Source organism: Mizuhopecten yessoensis, unplaced genomic scaffold (assembly GCF_002113885.1).
Source record: "Mizuhopecten yessoensis strain PY_sf001 unplaced genomic scaffold, ASM211388v2 scaffold10275, whole genome shotgun sequence".
Lineage (NCBI taxonomy): Eukaryota > Metazoa > Mollusca > Bivalvia > Pectinida > Pectinidae > Mizuhopecten > Mizuhopecten yessoensis.
The window spans coordinates 1,427,097-1,447,892 of record NW_018408465.1 but is presented as its reverse complement, the minus strand read 5'-3'; the positions used below and the strand labels follow the sequence as shown (position 1 = coordinate 1,447,892).

The following is a 20,796-nucleotide window of genomic DNA, read 5'->3' as shown; positions in this document are numbered from 1 at the left end:
TTTTAAATTCATTTTATAACAAAAGCATTAAAATTTATCAGAATAAAAAATGCAGTTCAATAAAAATAGTACCTGTATTGGTGTAGGAATATGTTCTTGCAGTTTTGACGAATCACATCATTTTTAGCTCACCTGGCCCGTCCGGCGTCCGTCCGGCGTCAACTTTTTACTTTAAACAACTTCTTCTCAGTAACCAAAAGGCCTAGGGTGATGATATTTGGTCAGAAGCATGCTTGGATGAAGGGCTACCAAGTTTGTTCAAATAAATGACCTTGCCTTATATTCAAGGTCACAGGGGTCAAATATGTTCAAAACCTTTAAACAACTTCTTCTGAATAACCAAGAGGCCTAGGATGATGATATTTGGCCAGTAACATGCTGGAATGAAGGGCTACCAAGTTTGTTCAAATAAATGACCTTCATCCATTTTCAAGGTCACATGGGTCAAATATGTTAAAATCTTTATACAACTTCTTCTGAATAATCAAGAGGCATAGGATGATGATATTTGGCCAGTAACATGCTGGGATGAAGGGCTACCAAGTTTGTTCAAATGAATGACCTTCATCTTTTTTCAAGGTCACAGGGGTCAAATATGTTTTTAACCTTTAAACAACTTCTTCTGAATAACCAAGAGGCCTAATATAATGCCAGTAACATGCTGGGATGAAGGACTACCAAGTTTGTTCAAATGAATGACCTTGACATATATATTCAAGGTCACAGGGGTCAAATATGTTTAAAACCATTGAATGACTTCTTCTTAATAAGCAAAAGGCCAAGAGTGATGATATTTGGCCATTAACATGCTGGGATGAAGGACTACCAAGTGAATGACCTTCACCCATATTCAAGGTCACAGTGGTCAATAGATATTTAAATCTTTAAATGATTTGTTCTGTATAACCAAAAGGTCCAGGGTAATGATATTTTGCCAGAAGCATGCTGGGTTGGAAGACTAAAAACTCTGTTCAACCTAATGTCCTTGTTCGACATTCAAGGTCACATGCATCATATGTTTAAATCTTTTAATAGGTTCTTATGAATCAAACACTGATATTCTGCCTGTAGCTGTATTTTAGTCAACTTTTAAGATTACAAGTGTGAGATTAATACCAGGTGAGCGATGCAGGCCCATTGGGCCTCTTGTTAGGTTTTATAACATGTGTAACTATTACCGTATATATGACTTGGCGTTAGGACATGGTTAAACGGGTCAGTGATGTGATAGAACATTTTTAGTTCATAACTTTTTTTATCATGGGCATCGGCTCTATTTTCAACTAAGGAATGGATTCAAAGTGCCTGGGAGTTTTATTCAATAGTACAGCATCTGCAATCTATCGATCGTCCAAACTCCACAAAAATGACTTCTTCTACAAAACTATGAAGATTACAGTCTTGATATTTGGCATGTAGCCTTCTGAAGTATAAGGCCATCGATCAAGCATGTTGAAACTATAAAATTATTTTGATCCACTAGAGTACTGCATCCACAGTAAAAGAACTTGTGTACAAGATATCTCAAAACTGCTGAACACATTTAGTTAATGTTTACACTAAAGTACGGTTATATTGAGGTCCACATGTGTACACCTGATAAGATTTTTGATCATCTGTCAATGTTAAAGGGTCAAAGGGCATGAGCAAAGCTGGACGAAGAGGAATAGGGTAGTGGTGGGGTATATCTATGTGAGCCTAAGCACACTTTGTTTTTATTGTGACATGATCAATTTCAAGTCTTTAGTTTGATTCCCGGGGGAAAGCACTGAACAATTTGTTAGATTCAGGTACCAAGTTCAGTAAACCATTCGCACTGTGTATACGATAGCTTCCTCACATGCATAGATTTATTTGGAGCATTCAAGGACTTTGAGGTTCTGTATTTCCCCAGAGGGGGAGCTAGCTTATCACATGGTTATGAATTGATTATTGGATTAGCTAATCTCAAAGAACCTTCATTGAGCGGAGTCAGTAGAGCACTCGCTGACTTGAGGAAACTTCAGGAAATTTGGCACCATACTGAGACATCGTCACAATAAGTTCCTCACTAAGAAACCAGTGATTTATTGTTTTTGAATGGTAAATTGAACTTGGTTCATTGAAATATACCAGTCAGGCAGTTCTGAATGTTAATTATTTGACTATAACAAAATAAGGCAGTTCTGAATGTTAATTATTTGACTATAACAAAATAAAGGGAGATCACTCTAACACAAATAATAGGTGTGACATATAAGCTAGCATGCACCCTTAAACTAATAATGAAAAAAAATGAATAACAGACTTTAATTTTGAATAAAAGACAATATCAGGAAATATAAACTGTTTATCATTTTCCAAAGATTCCCATTTTTTACCAATTTCTTACATGACTACAATTTCTGGATTGTTCTATTACTCAATCTTGCCTTAATGTAGGAGGAAACTAGAATACAAAAAAAAAGACATATCTACATGGTCGAGTACTTTACATCTACATCTTCTAGTTCAATAAAAAAATCAAACCCCCACTCTTGTAAAAAGTTGAGCGTCAAGCTAGATCCAATGTGATAAGTGATCACCCATAATATATTATTTATGACTCTGAATCTGCCAATTTATACTGTCAAACAAATATTTATTAATTTTGTTTTGATTTTAGAACAATTATGAACCAAGTGATATAAACTTATAATAATCACTCTTGTTAGCCTGGATGTTAGCTGTTGGAGGAAACTGGATTACCGGGAGAAAACCCACGTGGTCGGGCGTGTGACTTCATACCTTTTCACATCCAATCTGGGAATCAAAACCCAGCTGTTTTGGTGAAAGGTGAGTGCGCGATCTGACTGGGAACTGATTTATTTATACAGTGAAATCATACCATACAATTTGACTATTCTGACTCTTTCTTCATATTACTTTGACTTGTTTTGTTTCCCCAAAAGGCTAATAACAGTTTTCTGCATTGTATTTACTGTATTCAGGAAACTTCTGCCCTTCACTGGTATAATCTGTTTCACAAAACGTTATTTTCACCCTTGTCAGTACTATGTACGGTATATTATGTGCTTGTTTTCACCATCATGATAAATTTGCCCTTATTACTGAGGGTGAAAACAGTTAATGGCGAAACTCAAAGTGTGGCGAACATTTCCTGTTGACATGATTTGCACTCTGACATACGTTACTGACATGCTGTCATTTCTGGCCGACTGATCTATAAAGTCAGGTTTCATTGTATTAAGATGATAATTCCAGATAGAGGAAGTAATTCCGCTTTGACCTCCTTGCCGAGATACTGGTATAATAGCCGGTTTTGATGGTGCCCCGAGGGTTACCAAGAAACTTCCTGCATGGCTATGCGTGTACTGTAACTTAATTCTGTATCTATATAGTATGCAGTTATATGGTCCATTATGCCTAATTTGGATAGACTTTAAAGGCCATTTTGAAATGATTATCTTCAGCTGATGACAGTATTTTCTTGGAAGCAGAAAACAAGACACATCATTATTTCAGCTTAATATATTGGTCATGCTTATATTGTCAGTGTAGAGTCGGCTTATATGTAGTTAATCTGGCAGACTAGCTATGTGATGCTTACTTGTACTTAATGGAATGACTTGTGCCGTGCTAAGATATATAGTTGATTGTAACCCCCCTACAGGGAAGATAAAGAGGTGGAGTGGAAGGGGGTATACTGTAATCGGTAACCGGCCGTAATCAATGTCTGCGTGTATCGACAGATTTCATCCAAAATACTTAAAACTTTACTGAAACTGTACATGTCATCACATAGACTAATGTTATATTATTGCACATGATATCCATTAAAATTGTGTTATGCCTTTTTTATAAAAAAAATAATATGGAGAAGCAGTGGTATATATAATTTGTTGTCATCTGGTAAGTTTACCAATGTACAAATATGTAGTTGCAAAAATAAAAATGCTATAAATGTGTATGTAGCGGAACTGGACTGGGTCAATTGTCGGTGACAAGGTAGTTTAATTGGTAGAGCGTCCCTCTGGAGATCAGAGGGTTGCAGGTTCCAGTCAGTCAGTCTGGTCGTTGTAATTTCTTTTCCTGTTACATTTGACGCTCAATGATATATACCCAAGGAAGAAGGTAACAGGTCTCCTGTGTTTTTAGGGTCAAATACTTTTGTAAATGAGGGAGGATGTAGCAAAACTGAACTGGGTCATTTGCCAGCAACCAGGTAGCTCAATTGATAGAGTGTACATATGGAGTCCCAAAGGTCTTGATTTCAAAAACCTGCAAGTCTGGCCATGCATTTCTCTTCTGTTACAGTGGTTCCTGTGACCAACCCCTGTTCAAAACATTGGGTGTATGCTTGTCATGGGGATATACCAAAACATTGGCAGTGGCGGATCCAGAGGGGGTTTTTTGGGCTTCAGGAAACCCCCCAACCTGAGAATTTTCTTTATAAATCATATATTTTCACCATTTTCCTCAATTTTTTCCAACATGGAAACCCCCCCAGGAAATTTGGAAACACCCCCAGATAGGTCTCTGGATCCGCCACTGATTGGTTGTAAATAGTGATGTCTTTAGGGACAAGACATACATGTAGCAGAACTGGACAGAGGTAGCTCAATTGATAGATACACCCTTCCATCTTTTGACTTTAATGTTTAATAGTCCATTTTACCTCAGCAAACTTAACCCTTTGTACAGCTTTAAAGCTAATTAATCTACTTCAACTCAAGAATATTTCCTGTCATCTCATTTACACATTCTCTTAAAGAAGATTAAATATTGTTTTTTAACTTAACAGACTTCAAGCGTATGACATTTTTTCTAAAAAAAAATATGTAATTAACTGTGGTTGTCAGCATGATGTGGTTGATCGTAAGCAGACAAGTAATCAACACTTGGTGTGCTGAACTCATTATCCCCAGAAAATATTTGAAGTGCAGCACAATGGGTTTATTATTTTTGTTACGACATTTTGTGATTAATTTGGGTTTTAAAATTTCTTTTCTCTGACTTGAATTCTGTTAGATTTTCTGTAACAGGAAAGAGAGTAGTGTGCTTCCACCGGGGATCATTAACCCACGATCCCAGACTTCCTAGTGGGACACTCTACCATTAAGGTAAAGAGAAATTCTCTTTAGCATGAAACTAGAAGGCGACCGTAATCCAATGTACAAAAACCTGCCACATTACTCCCCCCTTTTTAAATGTGTTCACCCTCGAACACCACAACCTCCAAGATTCTAACTCCCTGTCACCACAGGGAAGGCCACGATCACACCTGCAATTGGAACAGGGAAGAGAGAAGTGGGCTTCCACAGGGATCAAACCCATTATCCCCGACGTCTTAGTCGGATGCTCTTCCACTGAGCTAAAGGGATATTCCGAAATTCCATTTAGCGCGAAACTAAAAGGTGACCATAATACTATGAATAGTTAAAACCTGCCACATCTGTACTAGCTGTTTACTGGTAGACATTGGTGATTTGGTTTGCTAATTTGTTTGTGTTTTTTATGTCCTACCAACAGCTATGGTCATTTAAGGACGTGCCAGGTTTTGGTGGTGAGGGTTAACCACCACCTGGGGCTACTACCTGGCTAATAAGTACCTAACGTAGGTCTCCCACGACTTAAGTCTGATTGTAATATCTCCAGTAACCGAAGCATCAACAATAGCGTAGAATATTTACTGCTGAGTGTAGGTAGCACTTTGAATCTTAGTTAATTAAGCTAACTAATTGTTATTGCATGTCCGAATACCACAACAATTGCCTAATCACTCCAGGACATTAGCTAGAAGCAGTAGCTTTAATATTGATTACTGTCAAAACATTTCTCAATTTTCAAAAATTGACACAATCATGCATGTATATGAGTTTTTACGACCTCTCCAGTGTCCTTTAAATATTGTAATTATACAAAACAGATTCGATTGTAATAGCGATTGTATATGGTTTGTGAGTAGTGTGATCTGTTGAGTAAACAAGCGGGAACAAGTGATGGACATGTTAGGCCAGGGAGGACCGAGAGAGATACATTCGAGGTTACAACTTAATGCTTCCACTGCGACCATCAGGGAGCACTGTGACCACTCAATACATCAAATCTAATACCTCAGTGGTTCTGCTACAGCAGTGGGTTAAAGGCAGTTCGTGTTTCATCGTTACGCGACTGCGTAAACACAATTGATATATCTCTCGATTCAACGCTTGTGATGGGGGAAAAACTACGATTAGCATTTATTTTTTTGCAAAAGGAAAACAAATAAATATCCAAAGGATATAGATATTGCATATTATTTATATATTTGGAAGATGCAAAAGTACTAATACTGTGCAGTCAGTAACATAACATTTCTGAGATTTGATTGGGAGAGACGGAGAGTGGTTTTATTACCGTGGTATCATTAGTAATATCAATAAAATGTACATGAGACATTTATTGTAATTATGATATTAATGCTGACATCACAAGTCAAGAACCATCATCAAGCTTTTGAAAAAATATTATTTCCCTCACAAACAAACACATCTTGTGATTTTGTCTGTTTTCAACCAATTTGCCTGCCCTCAGTGTCATGCAAGTATGTAAAGCACCAACCTCAGAGGAGAATTAAGATCTCAGTTTAGGATTAAGTTTTTATGGGAACCTATTGATGGTTCTTAACTGCAAATGTAAGATTTGAGAGATAGTGATCATAAAAGAGTTTCTACGTGAAAAGAATATTAAAATAGATCGTGTGATAATGTCCCTTGGCAATCATCTTTGTGAGGGTTTTCATTTCAAAAGGAGATACCATTATAATCATTCAGGTCATTTAACACCTTGCGTTAATTTGAATATCTTTGATGTGACCTGAAGCTACATGACCATCTCTTCCCTAATCCTCCAGAACTGGTATTCATTGAGGCAGATCTAGAGTCAACAGAATGTTATTGTTTAAATGAATGTAGCTAAATCCAGCATCTTTGAATACATGTCTTTTAATAAACAACATTATTATTTAGGCCGTTGAAGATATTGAATACAATTTTAAGGATCCCATGTACCATTGCAGGGAAAAGTGTAGCTATGCATGAATTGGAAATTTTCTCCTGGCATGACTATTCCGTCTTTGCATATTGCAGAGTTATCTTCTCTTTGGAGCAGGCATTGATTGTTACGTCACTTGTTTGTGAGAATAACGTCATCAATTTTTGAGAAAACGACGTAATTTTCTCACACAGACCAATGACGTAACAATCAATACCTGCTCCCAAGAGAAGATAACTCTGCAATACGCAAAGACGGAATAGCTTCGATATAATTCATTTCTTTATCGAAAACTATACATTGTGGGACTTTTAAGAAAAATTAATAAAGATGAAACAAACAGAAAATGTCTACAAAGATGCAATGAGGCCAGACCAGGCTAGTAATCATATACCTCAGAATTTTATACTGTGATTCTAAACAACTGAGCTACATAGACAACAGAACCACCCTGGCCTATATACCATTTGAATGTCCAAAATGAAATTAAGGGGAGATAACTGTATGCAGGAAAAACTACAATTGAGCTACATAGTCAACAGGAGCAACGAGCATCAGTTACCTGGCATTTGTCATTTGCATGTATTTTTTTTATCCAAAATGAAATTAAGGGGAGATTACTGTTATGTACAAAAAAGTACAGTTGAGCTACATAGTCAACAGAAGCACCCTGACCTATGTCATTTGCATGTACAATTTTATCCAAAATAAAGTTAAGGGGAGATTACTGAATGCAGGAAAATCTTCAGTTGGGCTACATAATGAATGAAATCACCCTGGCCCATGCCATTTGCAGTTACGTTTTTATCCAAAATGAAATTAAGGGGAGATAAGTATATATAGGGAAAACTTCAGTTACATAGTCAACAAAACCACCCTGACCTATGACATTTGCATTTATGTTTCTATCCAAAATGAAATTCAGGGGAGACTACTCTATGAGGGGAAAACTAAAGCGGAATTATCTAGTGTTTTGCCTGTCGTGGGACAGGTATCCTTAAATGTATTACATAATCTGGGTGTGGTCATGAATCCATGGCATTAAATTTATGAACCATGTTTCATTAAGCAATACGTGTCATTTCGGTTGACATGAAATGGTAAATATCAGTGTCAAGTAATGAACAAGATAACATCATGATCATGAACCAATGAGATAAGCTGTGGTGATGAATCTGGTAAGTATCCTTAAAAAGATACTGGTGTGATTTTTAACCAGATACCATTTTGGTTTTTGTGCTACATTATATAAATATAATGAGAAATTTAGTTCGTTAAACTCTGAGAAATCCAAATATTGGGTTAAGATTTTCCTTATAAAACATTGACCTGACTCTGATTACTTAGCATCCTCCGAAGAGATCTGCATCTGAGTTCAAAGGCCATCAGCAGGAGATAACCACCATCACAGTCTTGTACACGTTCACTTTTATTTTTCAACAAGAATTATTTGTTCTGTGGAGGTCTCTTTTATAGATTTTTCTTGAAAATTGGAAATGTTATTCCTTCCATCATTACCACAAATGATCCTGACACCAAGGAAACCATGCATTGTCACATTGTCGTGGCCACTGGGGCATTATTCTAAGGTAGCTAATAACAGTGTTGGTGCCTCACTGAAGGCATTGCTCCCTTAGCTCTTAATCGAAATTAACACCCCATGACCATGGCAAAATCTAGTCAGATTAAAGACTTTAGTTTAAATCCACGACTGAAATATGTTTTATAAAATGTATTTTTTTTCTACATTGTTTGTTGTTAAGCACACCTATTTCAATACAATATACATGTAAATTTAAGAATTAACTTGAGGTTTCTCTTGTGAAACCAATTTCTATTATAAATACTTACCACAGTCATTATAATGCATATTCCAACCTTACTTGGCTCTTTACATACGTAAATAAAGAATTTTTCCCCCCATGGGGAACCCCTGGGAAACCCACCAATCAGACGGCAGTATTCACGCACGTGATTTAAGACACGAAGCCATGCTTCCCACTTCATAATTCCAAAGCCCAAAAAAGTGAGAGCCAAGGAGACAAGGGGAGGCTGGGAGGGAACTCACCTAATGACTGTGGTAAGTATTTATAATAGAAATTGGTTTCACAAGAGAAACCTCAATTCTATTTCAAAGTACGTTACCACAGTCATTAAAATGCGAATTCGACTTACCGCAGTGGTGTCTCCGTGGTGCGATGAAGGGTTCCAACAATAGGACCCATACCCCCGGAGGAAAAATTCAAAATACCCTTTCCTTTTGTGACACAAAGCCTGATTACGACCAGCGTTCCGGATCACGCGGAGAAGACATAATGAGGCTTATGCAAAAGAAGAGGGAGGACAGACAACGGACTGGGCAGCCACAAGAGGGCCCAAAGAATACAATCCGTCAGACTGTCCCGACAAAGATCGGAGATAGAACTCCGTAAACGTAGAATGACCCCTCCAAACAGCAGCTGTCATGACCTCAGCGTAAGAAGAACCATTAAATAAGGCCCACGAAGTAGCTAAAGCGCGAACCTCATGAGCCCTAACCCCTGACACCCGCAAGGACTGATCCCCTGCCGACTCATACGCAGCTCGAACAGTCTGAACAATCCAGCGTGAGATGGTCGCTGCAGAGATATCAGAGCGACCGGGCTGGAGAGACTGGAACAGCCGAGACGAGTGTCCCGCCCCCCCCTCTGTTCTGGCCAAGTAGTAACGCAAGGCCCGAACTGGGCAGAGCAGGCGATCAGGACAATCCCCATCCAGAGTTGAAGCCAAAGAAGGGATAACCACAAGCCCTGGGGTGAAACCGGGAACCTGGTTCTTAGCTAAAAAGGAGGGATCAGTGGTCACCGAGACCGAAGAATGGCCAGCCGAAAAACGAAGGCAAGAAGAAGATCTGCTGAAAGCATGAATCTCGCTTCTGCGGCGACCGGAAGCAAAGGCTATCAAGAACACAGTCTTGAAAGTAAGAAACTTCCGATCTGTCGACTGGAGGGGCTCGAATGGCGCCCTTAACAAGGAATCTAGCACAAGTGCTAAATTCCACCTAGGGACCAATTGCCGTGAACGAGGCTTCTCAATGTAGAAGCCCCTAATGAGAGCCNGCCCTTGATTCCTGGTTGAATGTGCATGTTATATTTTGAGACTGATCATAACAACAAAATGGCTAAAGAAAGAACTAAACAGATCTTTCTCATATTGCAATGATCGATTCTATTTCTTTCACATTAAATACTGTGCTAGTAAATATGTGAAATGACAAACTAACTTTGAAGGTTGGCTTTCATACACATCAGTATTAAGTTTAGATCAAAAGTTACTTCAAGGTGCAGTTACTGTTAACATGACTCGATCAAACAAATTAGAGGAAAGAAGAGAAAAGATTGAACTGACAAAGAACTAATGAAGATGGTACAATGGTGGGCGCCAAGGTCCCTCTGGGATCTCTTGTTGTATCATAACTGACAGGGTAGTCTTAAATGCTACTACAATGCCGCAAGACTATCCCCTAAAGGACAATTCAAGTTGGTGGTAATGTCTCCTGAATTTTTAGGTCATGTGACCCATTGTCATTAATCTTTGTTTGTCGCTGTCTATTGACTTTCTGATGTTCATTTAACTTCTCAAAAACTAATTTGTGGTTTTCCAATCAACATAGAAGGGACCATGCATAGGTGGTGAGAAACGCAATTTGTTAAAATCAGGTTCCTGCCCTTCCAAGGGATAATTTGCAAAACTTTTTTATTTTTTTTATTTTTTAAATTTGTAAATGGCACAGCTAAATAGTCTTTGCACGCATATGTATCTAACCAAAAAAGAAAGGAGTACAACCTCTAGGATCCTATAGTTGACCCCAGCAAGGGACTAAAGTTGAACATAGTTATATAGTAAATGAATGTATTTGGCAAACAGAATTGACCTCCCTTGGGCCATAGCTATGGAGTTAAAAAAAAGGGGTAATTAACCAAACTTTCAAAAATGATCTTCTCCAGGGTTCAGAAATGCTGCAGTACTCTCCATTTATGTAAAAAGACCAAAGGATGGTTTTAATGAATTTCATATTTCAAATTTTTGAAGATTTATTCCAATTGTATCTTTATTTATATACAAGGAAGTATCAACTTTAAATTCGGCCTGGCCATGCACTACGTCCCTCAGATGTGAAATGTAAGTAAACTCTCATACTGGAAGGAATGTTCAACAAGCAGGATGACAGAGTGACACAAAGTCATCAACTATCTGTGAAAATCAATTTTACGCTTATTTTCAATCAGGATTTAAAAAAATATCAGATGCAACATCTTTTGTATTTGAGGTAGTATATGGGAACATCAAAATGAATGCATGGCTGCACCATGAGTGTCGTTTTAAAAAGTGATAATGAATTCTATGCTATATACTGTAGTTTTGGAAATCCAATAGAAACATAGTAAGTGTCATCATAGTATCACTGTAGATATATTTGGTTTGGTTTGTGTGGGTACCGGTGTCGTCCTATTAACAGCTTTGGTCATTTAAGGACATGCCAGGTTTTGATGGTGGTCAGGAAAGCCAGATAGCAAATATTCTGTGGAACTTGCCCATTGTTGAAATGACATCACATTTCCAGAAATTAGTGGTCATTGGTTACAGCATGTTTGTGGAATAAAAGATCAACCATACCACTTCTTTGCTCTTTATCTACATAATGCTTTTTTTTGGAGTCATGTATGTTGCAACTGTCAAAATTGTAATGATAAACAATAGTATGATTGGCTGATAACTAGTAATGTTGGTAACCAATCAGATCTATGCTATATAATAGCTATAAATAGAAAAGATCAGTTCCATTGCATATTATGATTATGATCTGCATGAACAAACAACAACAGATATGACACTAATTATGACCGTCTTTCAATAACAGCTTTATTATGTCNAATAGATTGAAATTTTAGGGAAGTGTTCAGATTTCTGGTGCTTTCTCTTAATTGAACAACACATCCTATCTAAACCAAACTTAGACAGATGTTACCCTTATGGACCAGAAATAGCACTTTTGATTTTAGGGTTACTAGGTCAATAATTAAGGTCAAGGCAGCTATAAATAAACTAATTTCTGTAATGTCTCATGCCTTGAAGTCTGAAAGTTCATTTTCCAGTCTTGTTACTGAATGTATGCCCCTAAACCAGGAGCTTATTCCATTTTATACTTCGTTGTTCTTATAAACAATGTACATGTATATCTTCTGAAATTTAATGCATTTGAGGTACTGTGGAATCAGATATTTTGGTGGGTCCCAAATTTTGTGGTTTTCCAAAAAAACACCAATTCTTTGGAACAAGAATTTGTGGATGAAGAAATTATAACCCATTCATATGGAGAATAGCTTTATGCCATACTTTGTGAACCTATGAATTTGTGGATGACAAATACTCATAAAAACTTTAAACCCCACAAAAATGAGTGATTTCACAGCACATGATTTAGAAAGGTTACAAAATTTTATGCATTTTTTGGATGCTTGATGTGAACTCAGATTTATTACTGTACTTTGTTAGGCGTTACAAGTGTTCAAGGGAGTTCAAAGCTGTATCCTATAGAAACTATTATACACTAGATAATCACGCATTAATCAATAAGCAATTTAAAAAATCAATTTGATTACAACTTTGAATCTCCATGCCATACCCAATACAGCTCGTTAACTGTGATGAGTTCTGATTGTATTAAATGCTGCAGTGAATCACTTGCAACTAAGATATTCTGTTACATACAGAAACACATAGAGTATAACTCAAACATAGTGCGTTGTGCGTTGGGTTTATAGATGGTTTATGTTTCTTTGTGTCATTTCTTACCTGTGAAAACCAAAGCCATATATTCAAAATGTCCTTATAAGGTTTGTTTGTGTTTTACGTCCTATTAACATGCAGCTATGGTCATTTAAGGACGTTCCAGGTTTTGGTGGAGTTCCCAGGGGAAAAAACACCGACCAATGGCCAGTACCTATAGTGACTGCCCCTCGTAGACCTCGAACCGGTGACCCAGTGGTTGAGGGCTTAAGTGGTGCCAGAATGACAAGACACCTGAACCACTTAGCCACCGTGGCCCCTTCCTTATAAGGACTTCTATCAGACGATTAACACGGTTTTAATATTTTCATTTGAACACCATAATGCAAGAATGTCTTTACAAAGATCACAATTCTGTAAAGTCTCATTTAAAACTAGGGGTGGGCTTATTTATGGGCATGGGCTTATCACAGATAGCATAACTCATATGCAAAACCACTTGGGACAAAAGATTTACTGTATTAGATATTTTGAAACTCCTTAATTGCTTGAAAATAAAATTTTGTCGTAACATAATTATACAATGTGACTTATAAGAATGGGAAATCAACGATTACATCAGAAATCAGGTAGTCGTTTCCATCAAATTTAATTGACTTTTCTTGATTAATTGTACATGGTAATTGAAAGTTGTCTCAGCGCTAATTGTCACACAAATCAGGACAATCTCCCAGCTTTATCGGAGTGTATGTACAGGGCCTGGCACACGGAGGTAATGCATTTGGAGACTGGCTGCTATATACGTTTAACCATACCTATATTACTAAGTGGAGATATCACACAGGCAACAAAATATAGTAGAACTCCATCAAGCGAGCAGTCGCGAGGCTTCATTAGCCTATAAGGTTGTGTCACAGTGTTTATCCAAGTCAACAGATTGTAGTAGATTGTCCTTGTGCCATTGAATCACTGCAGGGTATATGGCATACTGGCTCTCCCATAGGAACAAGGCCAACCGTACGCAGTCAGGGGATGTCCTCCAACCACAGTATTGGAAAGCCTGACTCAGGTGGCTCGTCACTGAGAAAGGTGTCCTAGAGGTTTCACTGGTATTTCTCTCCCGGTTCCTTCACAGAGTCCGCATATCAGGTTTCCTGAAATACTTGTATCTATATGAGGAAATACAGTATTGCAATACACTACATATTAAGTGAACTAATTGCTTGGGGAAGAATTTAGGGAGCAGTCACATATATATTGGCTTTCCATTGATAAAATTCTATAGCTCACATCTGTGTGTGATTGAATTTGATGTGGAAGGTTTTGTACGGTGAAATTTACTGGATTTTGATTTCATTGGAAATTAATGTGGAAAATTTGTAGAAATCTTAAGGTCCATCTCCTGGAGTTAAGTGTGAAAAAAACCGGTTGTTTTAGGATCTCGGATTAAAGTATAAACAACAATTGATTTCTAGATCTTCGGAGTTATAACTGTGAAAAAGAAGTGTTTTTGGAACTGTGACTAACAAAGTTTTTGCAGTTTAACTGAACAAAATTGAATCGGTAATATTTCAAGAAAGTTTTCACTTGGATAATACATTCATATTGTTTAGTGCTCGGGAGTCTTAATTTCATTGAAGTGTACAACCACAATTTAATATGGAGAACAACAAGATAAATGAATCAAAAGCTGAAAAGATCTTAGGGAAGGTTACCATGGATACCAGTAAGCCTTCCATCATTGGTGGGAATGGAAATGGTAGCTCATCCCCTACAGTTTCTCAGCCCCATGTGGCCAAGTTAAAATGCCTGGGGGAGGAGCCCTCAGGGGCAGGGGGTAGCATCACACTGCCACCACCCACTCGTAGGATGCCGCATCTGCACAAATTAGAAAAGTAAGTAAAATTTTTGTAATCATAACATTTTTTATTGTGAGTTAATTACTACTTTATAATGGGACTTTTTTTCCCAGGTAAAATATTAACCCTTTTCACAGGTCATTTGCCCAGTGTAAATGTCTTCCTTCACATATAATTACTGTATTACTATACTGTATATGGTGTGTTGTGTACTAAGGGTCAGTGTCATGATAATTTGAGTTCATTACAGAAACTGGAGCAAAAAAAAATCATATACTGTGAATGAGATATTTTGGTGGGCCCCACATTTGGTGGTTTCCCGACGAAACACCATTTTGTGGTTACATGAATTCGTGAATTACTAGTACCCATTCAAAAGTCTTTATATCAAACATGTATTACTTCGTTGACCTTTGAATTCATGGATGACGTTTACCCATGAAATCAGTGAAAATAAAATAAAAACACAAAAATTAGACGTTTTGACAGTATATTAACAAAAGCTGATAAATTGCAATTTAGCCACTGCATAATTGACACTTTTGATTTAAAGAGCAATGATGACTATATTTTTCCATTGCTCTATATATCAGTTTGATGTAATTCAGATATATGTTTTATGGGATAATTTACTAGACTAGGTAGTGATATGGAATTCATGTGTTAAGTTCAAACATCATGAGCACTGTCTAGGGCAGCCGCAGTTGGTAGTCACTGGTTTGTTTTCATCAGGAGTGTGTGGAAAGGGGGAAAACTACCAATTTCTTACCCCTTTTTTTTTTTTAAACTGTGGTACAATTCTGTTGTTTACTGTCATTCATAAGTTAATTAAAAGTATTCCAGACTTCATTATGCTCATGAAATGGTCTTTAGTTTTGACTTGTCGTGAAGTAATGATACCTGTCTCCTCTGAGGGCAGCCATGGCTGGGCTTCTGGTTAACTTGATTATAGTTTAATATGGTTTAATGATGTTATAAATAAGGGTATACTTATATGAAATCATTTCTGCTAATTTACAGAAATTAGCTAACAGAAAGGATTTCAAAGAGAATTTTTAAGAAGCTGTATGCAGTGATGACAAAATTCTACATGTTTCTTGACTGTGTATCAGTAATTTTATATCGGCATTGATTTTTGTCCTGATCACATCTCTACAGTAACTGTTTTACTTCACGCCAATATTGTAGAATAACACAGTTACGATAGACTACGCAGCATCGGGACCAACACCCTGAATGTTGTTTAGCTCTGCTGACTGATTGAACATCCTTACAATGTTTTTTGTATCATTGAAAATAAAGTTCTTTAACATTTCATTCAATGTCTAACCATTTGTACAAATTGGTATTTTTAATAAAAACTGATATCCTTCCTAATCTTGATGGGACTTTACTTTGATTGTTCGTGTCTACCTAGCTGCACAAACGAGTACCATCAAATGCGAGGAAATAATCTTATGAAAGAATGAATTCCTGCCTAATCTATAGGAATTATATAAATTTAACTATTGAGCTGCATTCTGTTCAGAATTTTAAGTTATATACGTGTGAAAAAGTTTGCAAATAGATAAATTAATTATGTGCTACCACATGCGATTCAATAAGTCTGCAATCCTGTTTAATCATTATCATATATAGGAACATATTTGTTACGGGTATATCCCCATGAAAGTTTTTTTTATCAGAATGTTTTTAAAAAAGTGCTATCAGTTGATATTTTACTTAACCTCGTATACATATCTTTAGACTTGAAATTAAGTGACGCAGGTAATGTTCCATACAATCATGGCGACCGGTTGTTTTGGAGTTGTGCTGCTGGCTTTAAATATTGCGACTGAGTTACGAAGGTCATTCCTGGTTCATCTTGGTGTTTGAAGGTTATTTAAGGTCAGTGGTCAAGTCTTAGTATTGTTGTAACAAATGAAGCATAACGATGTTCATTCACCCTTTATACTGGGTTCAGTTGACCATTGAAAATTTAATATAAAAATAGTTTTGTTTTCATTTGAAATTAAACATGCTGTATGAAACCATAGATCAATACGCTTTTATAATGAATGTCTATGAGGAAGATGGGTCCTAGATATATATATAAAGTAGATAATGATGGTTATTCCTATGTATTACCTGTATTACAGAACCCCTGCGTGACATGTATAAGCACAATTGTGTATAGGTGAAAGGTGTTTTGTTACCTGGTCAATTGCTGCCTGGGAAAGACAGCTTGATAGTTGAATAAATGACAAAACATTAAAAACAAAATTGGGGATCTTGAGGAAAGGGAAGACAAAAAGAAATCTTTTTTAATAATGTTTGCAAAATTAAGAAAGAAGAAATAATTTTGGACCTATACAACTGACTTTAAACAACAAATAAATTAGCAGGAACAAAAAATGTCTTGACTTCAAACTCAATATGGCAGCATAGCACAGCTGTGCAGTTATTACCATGCTGGGAATTAATCTGTGAAAGACAATTGCGTCTTAACCAGGAGATGTGGACTGTTAGTTGATAAAGTATCTATTTAGAAAATAAAACTCCATTTTTTCCCCTGTTTAATTGCAAACCTGTGTCTGTGAGACCAACCATTGTTACAATTTTAAGTGTTGTGAGTGCTTGGCATTAAGAGATATCTAAATCTAGGTTCTAAATGCAGTTGTTTCTTTTTGGGTCAAGTCTTGATTTGAAACAGTAGGCAGTAGTGTAGCGGATGTGGACTGGGCAAATCACCGTAATACCAGGGCCTGTATTCATGAAATCATTCTCGTGCTCAAGCATGATTAGCTGTGCTCAAGCCAACTTTCATATAACTTCCTTAAATTAGATGTCACCATCAAAAAACTGAAGATTTAACATTAAAAAACCAGCGTTTGGCTTTAAATTTCTCCAGATGTATTCCATATCATTGACAAAATGTGGTTTTCTTAATTAATGTATCGTAGGAATGCAGAAGTGGGATTGAGCACAGAACCTGAGTTTGAGCATGATCGTGCATGGTTTCATGAATTTGAACCGTGATATGGTTCAGTTGATAAATATTCCTCGAGAAAATTTTTGAGGGTCTAAAATATTGCCAGTTTCATTTTCACCGTAATGTCACAGTTGTATTTCTGTTTATATTCACAACAGTATGCAACATTTGTAGAGCATACACTGTACAATAGTGAAAGTGATCCAGAGTTTGGAGGCCCTAGCTGGAATGGATTTGATAGAAATTAAATCTTTCAGAGGCCTGAGCGTTTGAACAAAGTTGGTAGGACCTTCGTGTGGAATTCAAAAGATTCTGTGTCTGCCTCTCTATCTGACGTATTGCATTGTTCTGTCACAACACAAATTGTGTTTATGTGTGTTAACGGCTCACTGCCCGGATCAAAGTCTAAAACCAGTACAGTTTGGCCTGCTATGATTTGTTATACAAGTCATGCCTGTTATGATTTGCTAGGGTTGTCAAGTACCAGTTCTGAAATCAATACGGACATTGTTGAGTAGCGAACATGACGATCTCTCATGCATTGCCTATCGTAAAACACATTTTGCAAAAAACAAGTATTAAAATCGATTTTTCAAATATAAAAAAAGTCCATCAAATGGAAATAAAAATATGAAAAATCATCGGATTAATCATTAACATGGCACTGCACTTGCTAGTTGCTTTTGGCTTGTGATCGTGTCGTGAGAGGAGTTGATTCATGGATGAAAACACAAAACATACTGTATGATTCCATACACAATACTCTCTCAGAATTGTCATAATTATTAGAAATCCTGGAATTCGTAAAACATTCTGATTACAATATGCTTCAGAACTATTAATCAATTTGTGCATTGCCATCTAATTTACAATTTGACATGTATCATCTGTGCCATCAACTTTGTTAAGAATAGCTAGCTAATGAGCCAGTCAGCTATATCGAGCGGAGAATTGACAAGATCAATTGTTATAGTGGAAAGGCCAACAATTTATGGCAAGATGATGCTATTACAATATACATGTATACACCATAATAGGAATTGAAAATGTATTTATCAGAGCAATTTTTTTTATTTTTTTTATTTGGAAAATGAATTTATGAACAGTTTAACCTTTGGAGGGGAGTCAGTTTCAAGGTTGTGTTTATTTATAGGCTTAAATTGAAAGGAAATGTAAATTTTGGAATAAGGTAGCCTAAGGTTAAACTTTGGTGAATATATTTGGTTTCAAAGGGGCAGAAATACATTTTTAGCCCACCATCATCTGATGGTGGGCTATTCAAATCCCCATGCGTCCGTGGTCCATAGTTCGTCCTTAAACAATTCTAGTTATCGGTATTTCTCAAGAAGTGCCAAAGGGGTCTTTCTCAAATTTTATATGTAGGTTCCCCATGGTCCTGATCTGTGCAGGGCAACTATTGAGACTGATCGGATAAACAACATGGCCGACAGGCAGCCATCTTTGATTTTGATAGTGAAAGTTTGTTATCAGTATTTCTCAAGAAGGACAAGAGAAATCTTTCTCAAATTTTATATGTAGGTTTCCCTTGGTCCTTAGCTGTGCAGGGCAGCTATTGAGACTGATCGAATAAACAACATGGCCGACAGGCAGCCATCTTTGATTTTGTTAGTTAAAGTTTGTTATCGCTATTTCTCAAGAAGAAAGGGAGGGATCTTTCTTAAATTTTATATGTAGGTTCCCCTTGGTCCTAAGCTGTGTAGGGCAACTTTTGAGACTGATTGGATAAACAACATGGCCGACAGGCAGCCATCTTGGATTTTGATAGTGAAAATTTGTTATCGCTATTTCTCGGGAAGTATGGGAGGGATCTTTCTCAAAGTTGAAATGTAGGTTCCCCTCGATCCTGCGTTGTGCATGTTATAATTTGAGACTGATCATAACAACAAAATGGATTAAAAGAAGAACTAAACAGATCTTTCTCATATTGCAATGATCGATTCTATTTCTTTCACATTAAGTACTGTACTAGTTAATATGTGAAATGACAAACTCACTTTGAAGGTTGACTTTCATACACATCAGTATTAAGTTCAGATCAAAAGTTACCTCAAGGTGCATTTACTGTTAACATGACTAGATCAAACAGATTAGAGGAAAGAAGAGAAAAGATCAAACTGACAAAGAACTAATGAAGATATGGTACAAAGGAGGGCGCCAAGATCCCTCTGGGATCTCTTGTTCAGTTTGGGGTTTTAAAATACAGTAGACCTGAGTATAACTTCAATTTTTTTAATTAATTATCCATATTAAATTTAACTGATTACTCTGACAATATTTTCGTTATCCTTATATTGTTTTCATTTCAAAATTCAAAATCTCTCGATCTAACAAAATAACGATTTACATTTACCCTACCTATTTTTAGTGAAGCTCTCTTGAGAAGGAGATAAAAACACACATTACAGTAAGGTAGCACATAACCTTAAGTGGATTTTACCGTGAATGTCATCACCTTGGAAACGAAAGCTATTTGATATATTTGGTATACATTTACGGGATACCACCATGATAAATGACGTTTTCGACACGATCTATATTAGATAAAGGCTTAAACTAGCTAGTCACTGTGTTGATGTGTCCGTGATTTGACACTACATAAAAAAATCATATATTGCTTTCCATATGAATGTCACACTTAATTGGAAACTTATTTTAAAATAAGTAAATTTTCTTAAATTGTTTATTTAGACTTTCATTGATTGACTGTAGCTGTGTTTATCATAGCACACGTACACCTCATTATAGAGAATGTCATATTAGGGGGGTTTGACATCACAAACTGTCATATAATGCTTTCCATATGAATGCCACACTAAATTGGAAACTTATTTTAAAATAAGTTTTTTTTTCATAATTTGTTTATTTCGACTTTCATTGATTGACTGTAGCTGTGTTTATTACAGCACACGTACACGTACACCTCATTATAGAGAATGTCACACTAGGGTGGGGGGGGGGGGGGGGGGGGGGGGGGGTGACATCACAAACTGTTAAGTTATACTTTTCCATATGAATGTCACATTAAATTAGAAACTTGCTATACAAATTACTAATTTTCTTTTATCACTTGATCATTTTGTTTGGTTGATTATAATTGATGACAATATAAAAAAGGCCATATGAATTAATGCATTGTAAACACTGGAGTCATTAGTAAGTGTT

The 20,796-nt window shown here is 36.6% G+C and overlaps 1 protein-coding gene across 3 annotated transcripts in view; it reads left to right on the top strand.

Annotated features, from left to right (window-relative positions):
* Window positions 1–20,796, top strand: part of LOC110459912 (tumor protein p53-inducible protein 11-like) — a 249,399-nt gene that overhangs the window by 104,155 nt on the left and 124,448 nt on the right. Inside the window, exon 1 of one of the 3 annotated variants that reach the window (XM_021512414.1) lies at window positions 13,697–14,678. The exons of 1 other annotated variant lie outside the window; for it this stretch is intronic. In XM_021512414.1, coding sequence (XP_021368089.1) covers window positions 14,443–14,678 — 236 coding nt within the window. In that variant the 5' untranslated portion in view covers window positions 13,697–14,442. Of the gene's footprint in view, window positions 1–13,696; window positions 14,679–20,796 lie in introns of those variants that run through there. One more of the 3 variants, XM_021512413.1, reaches the window with a different exon arrangement.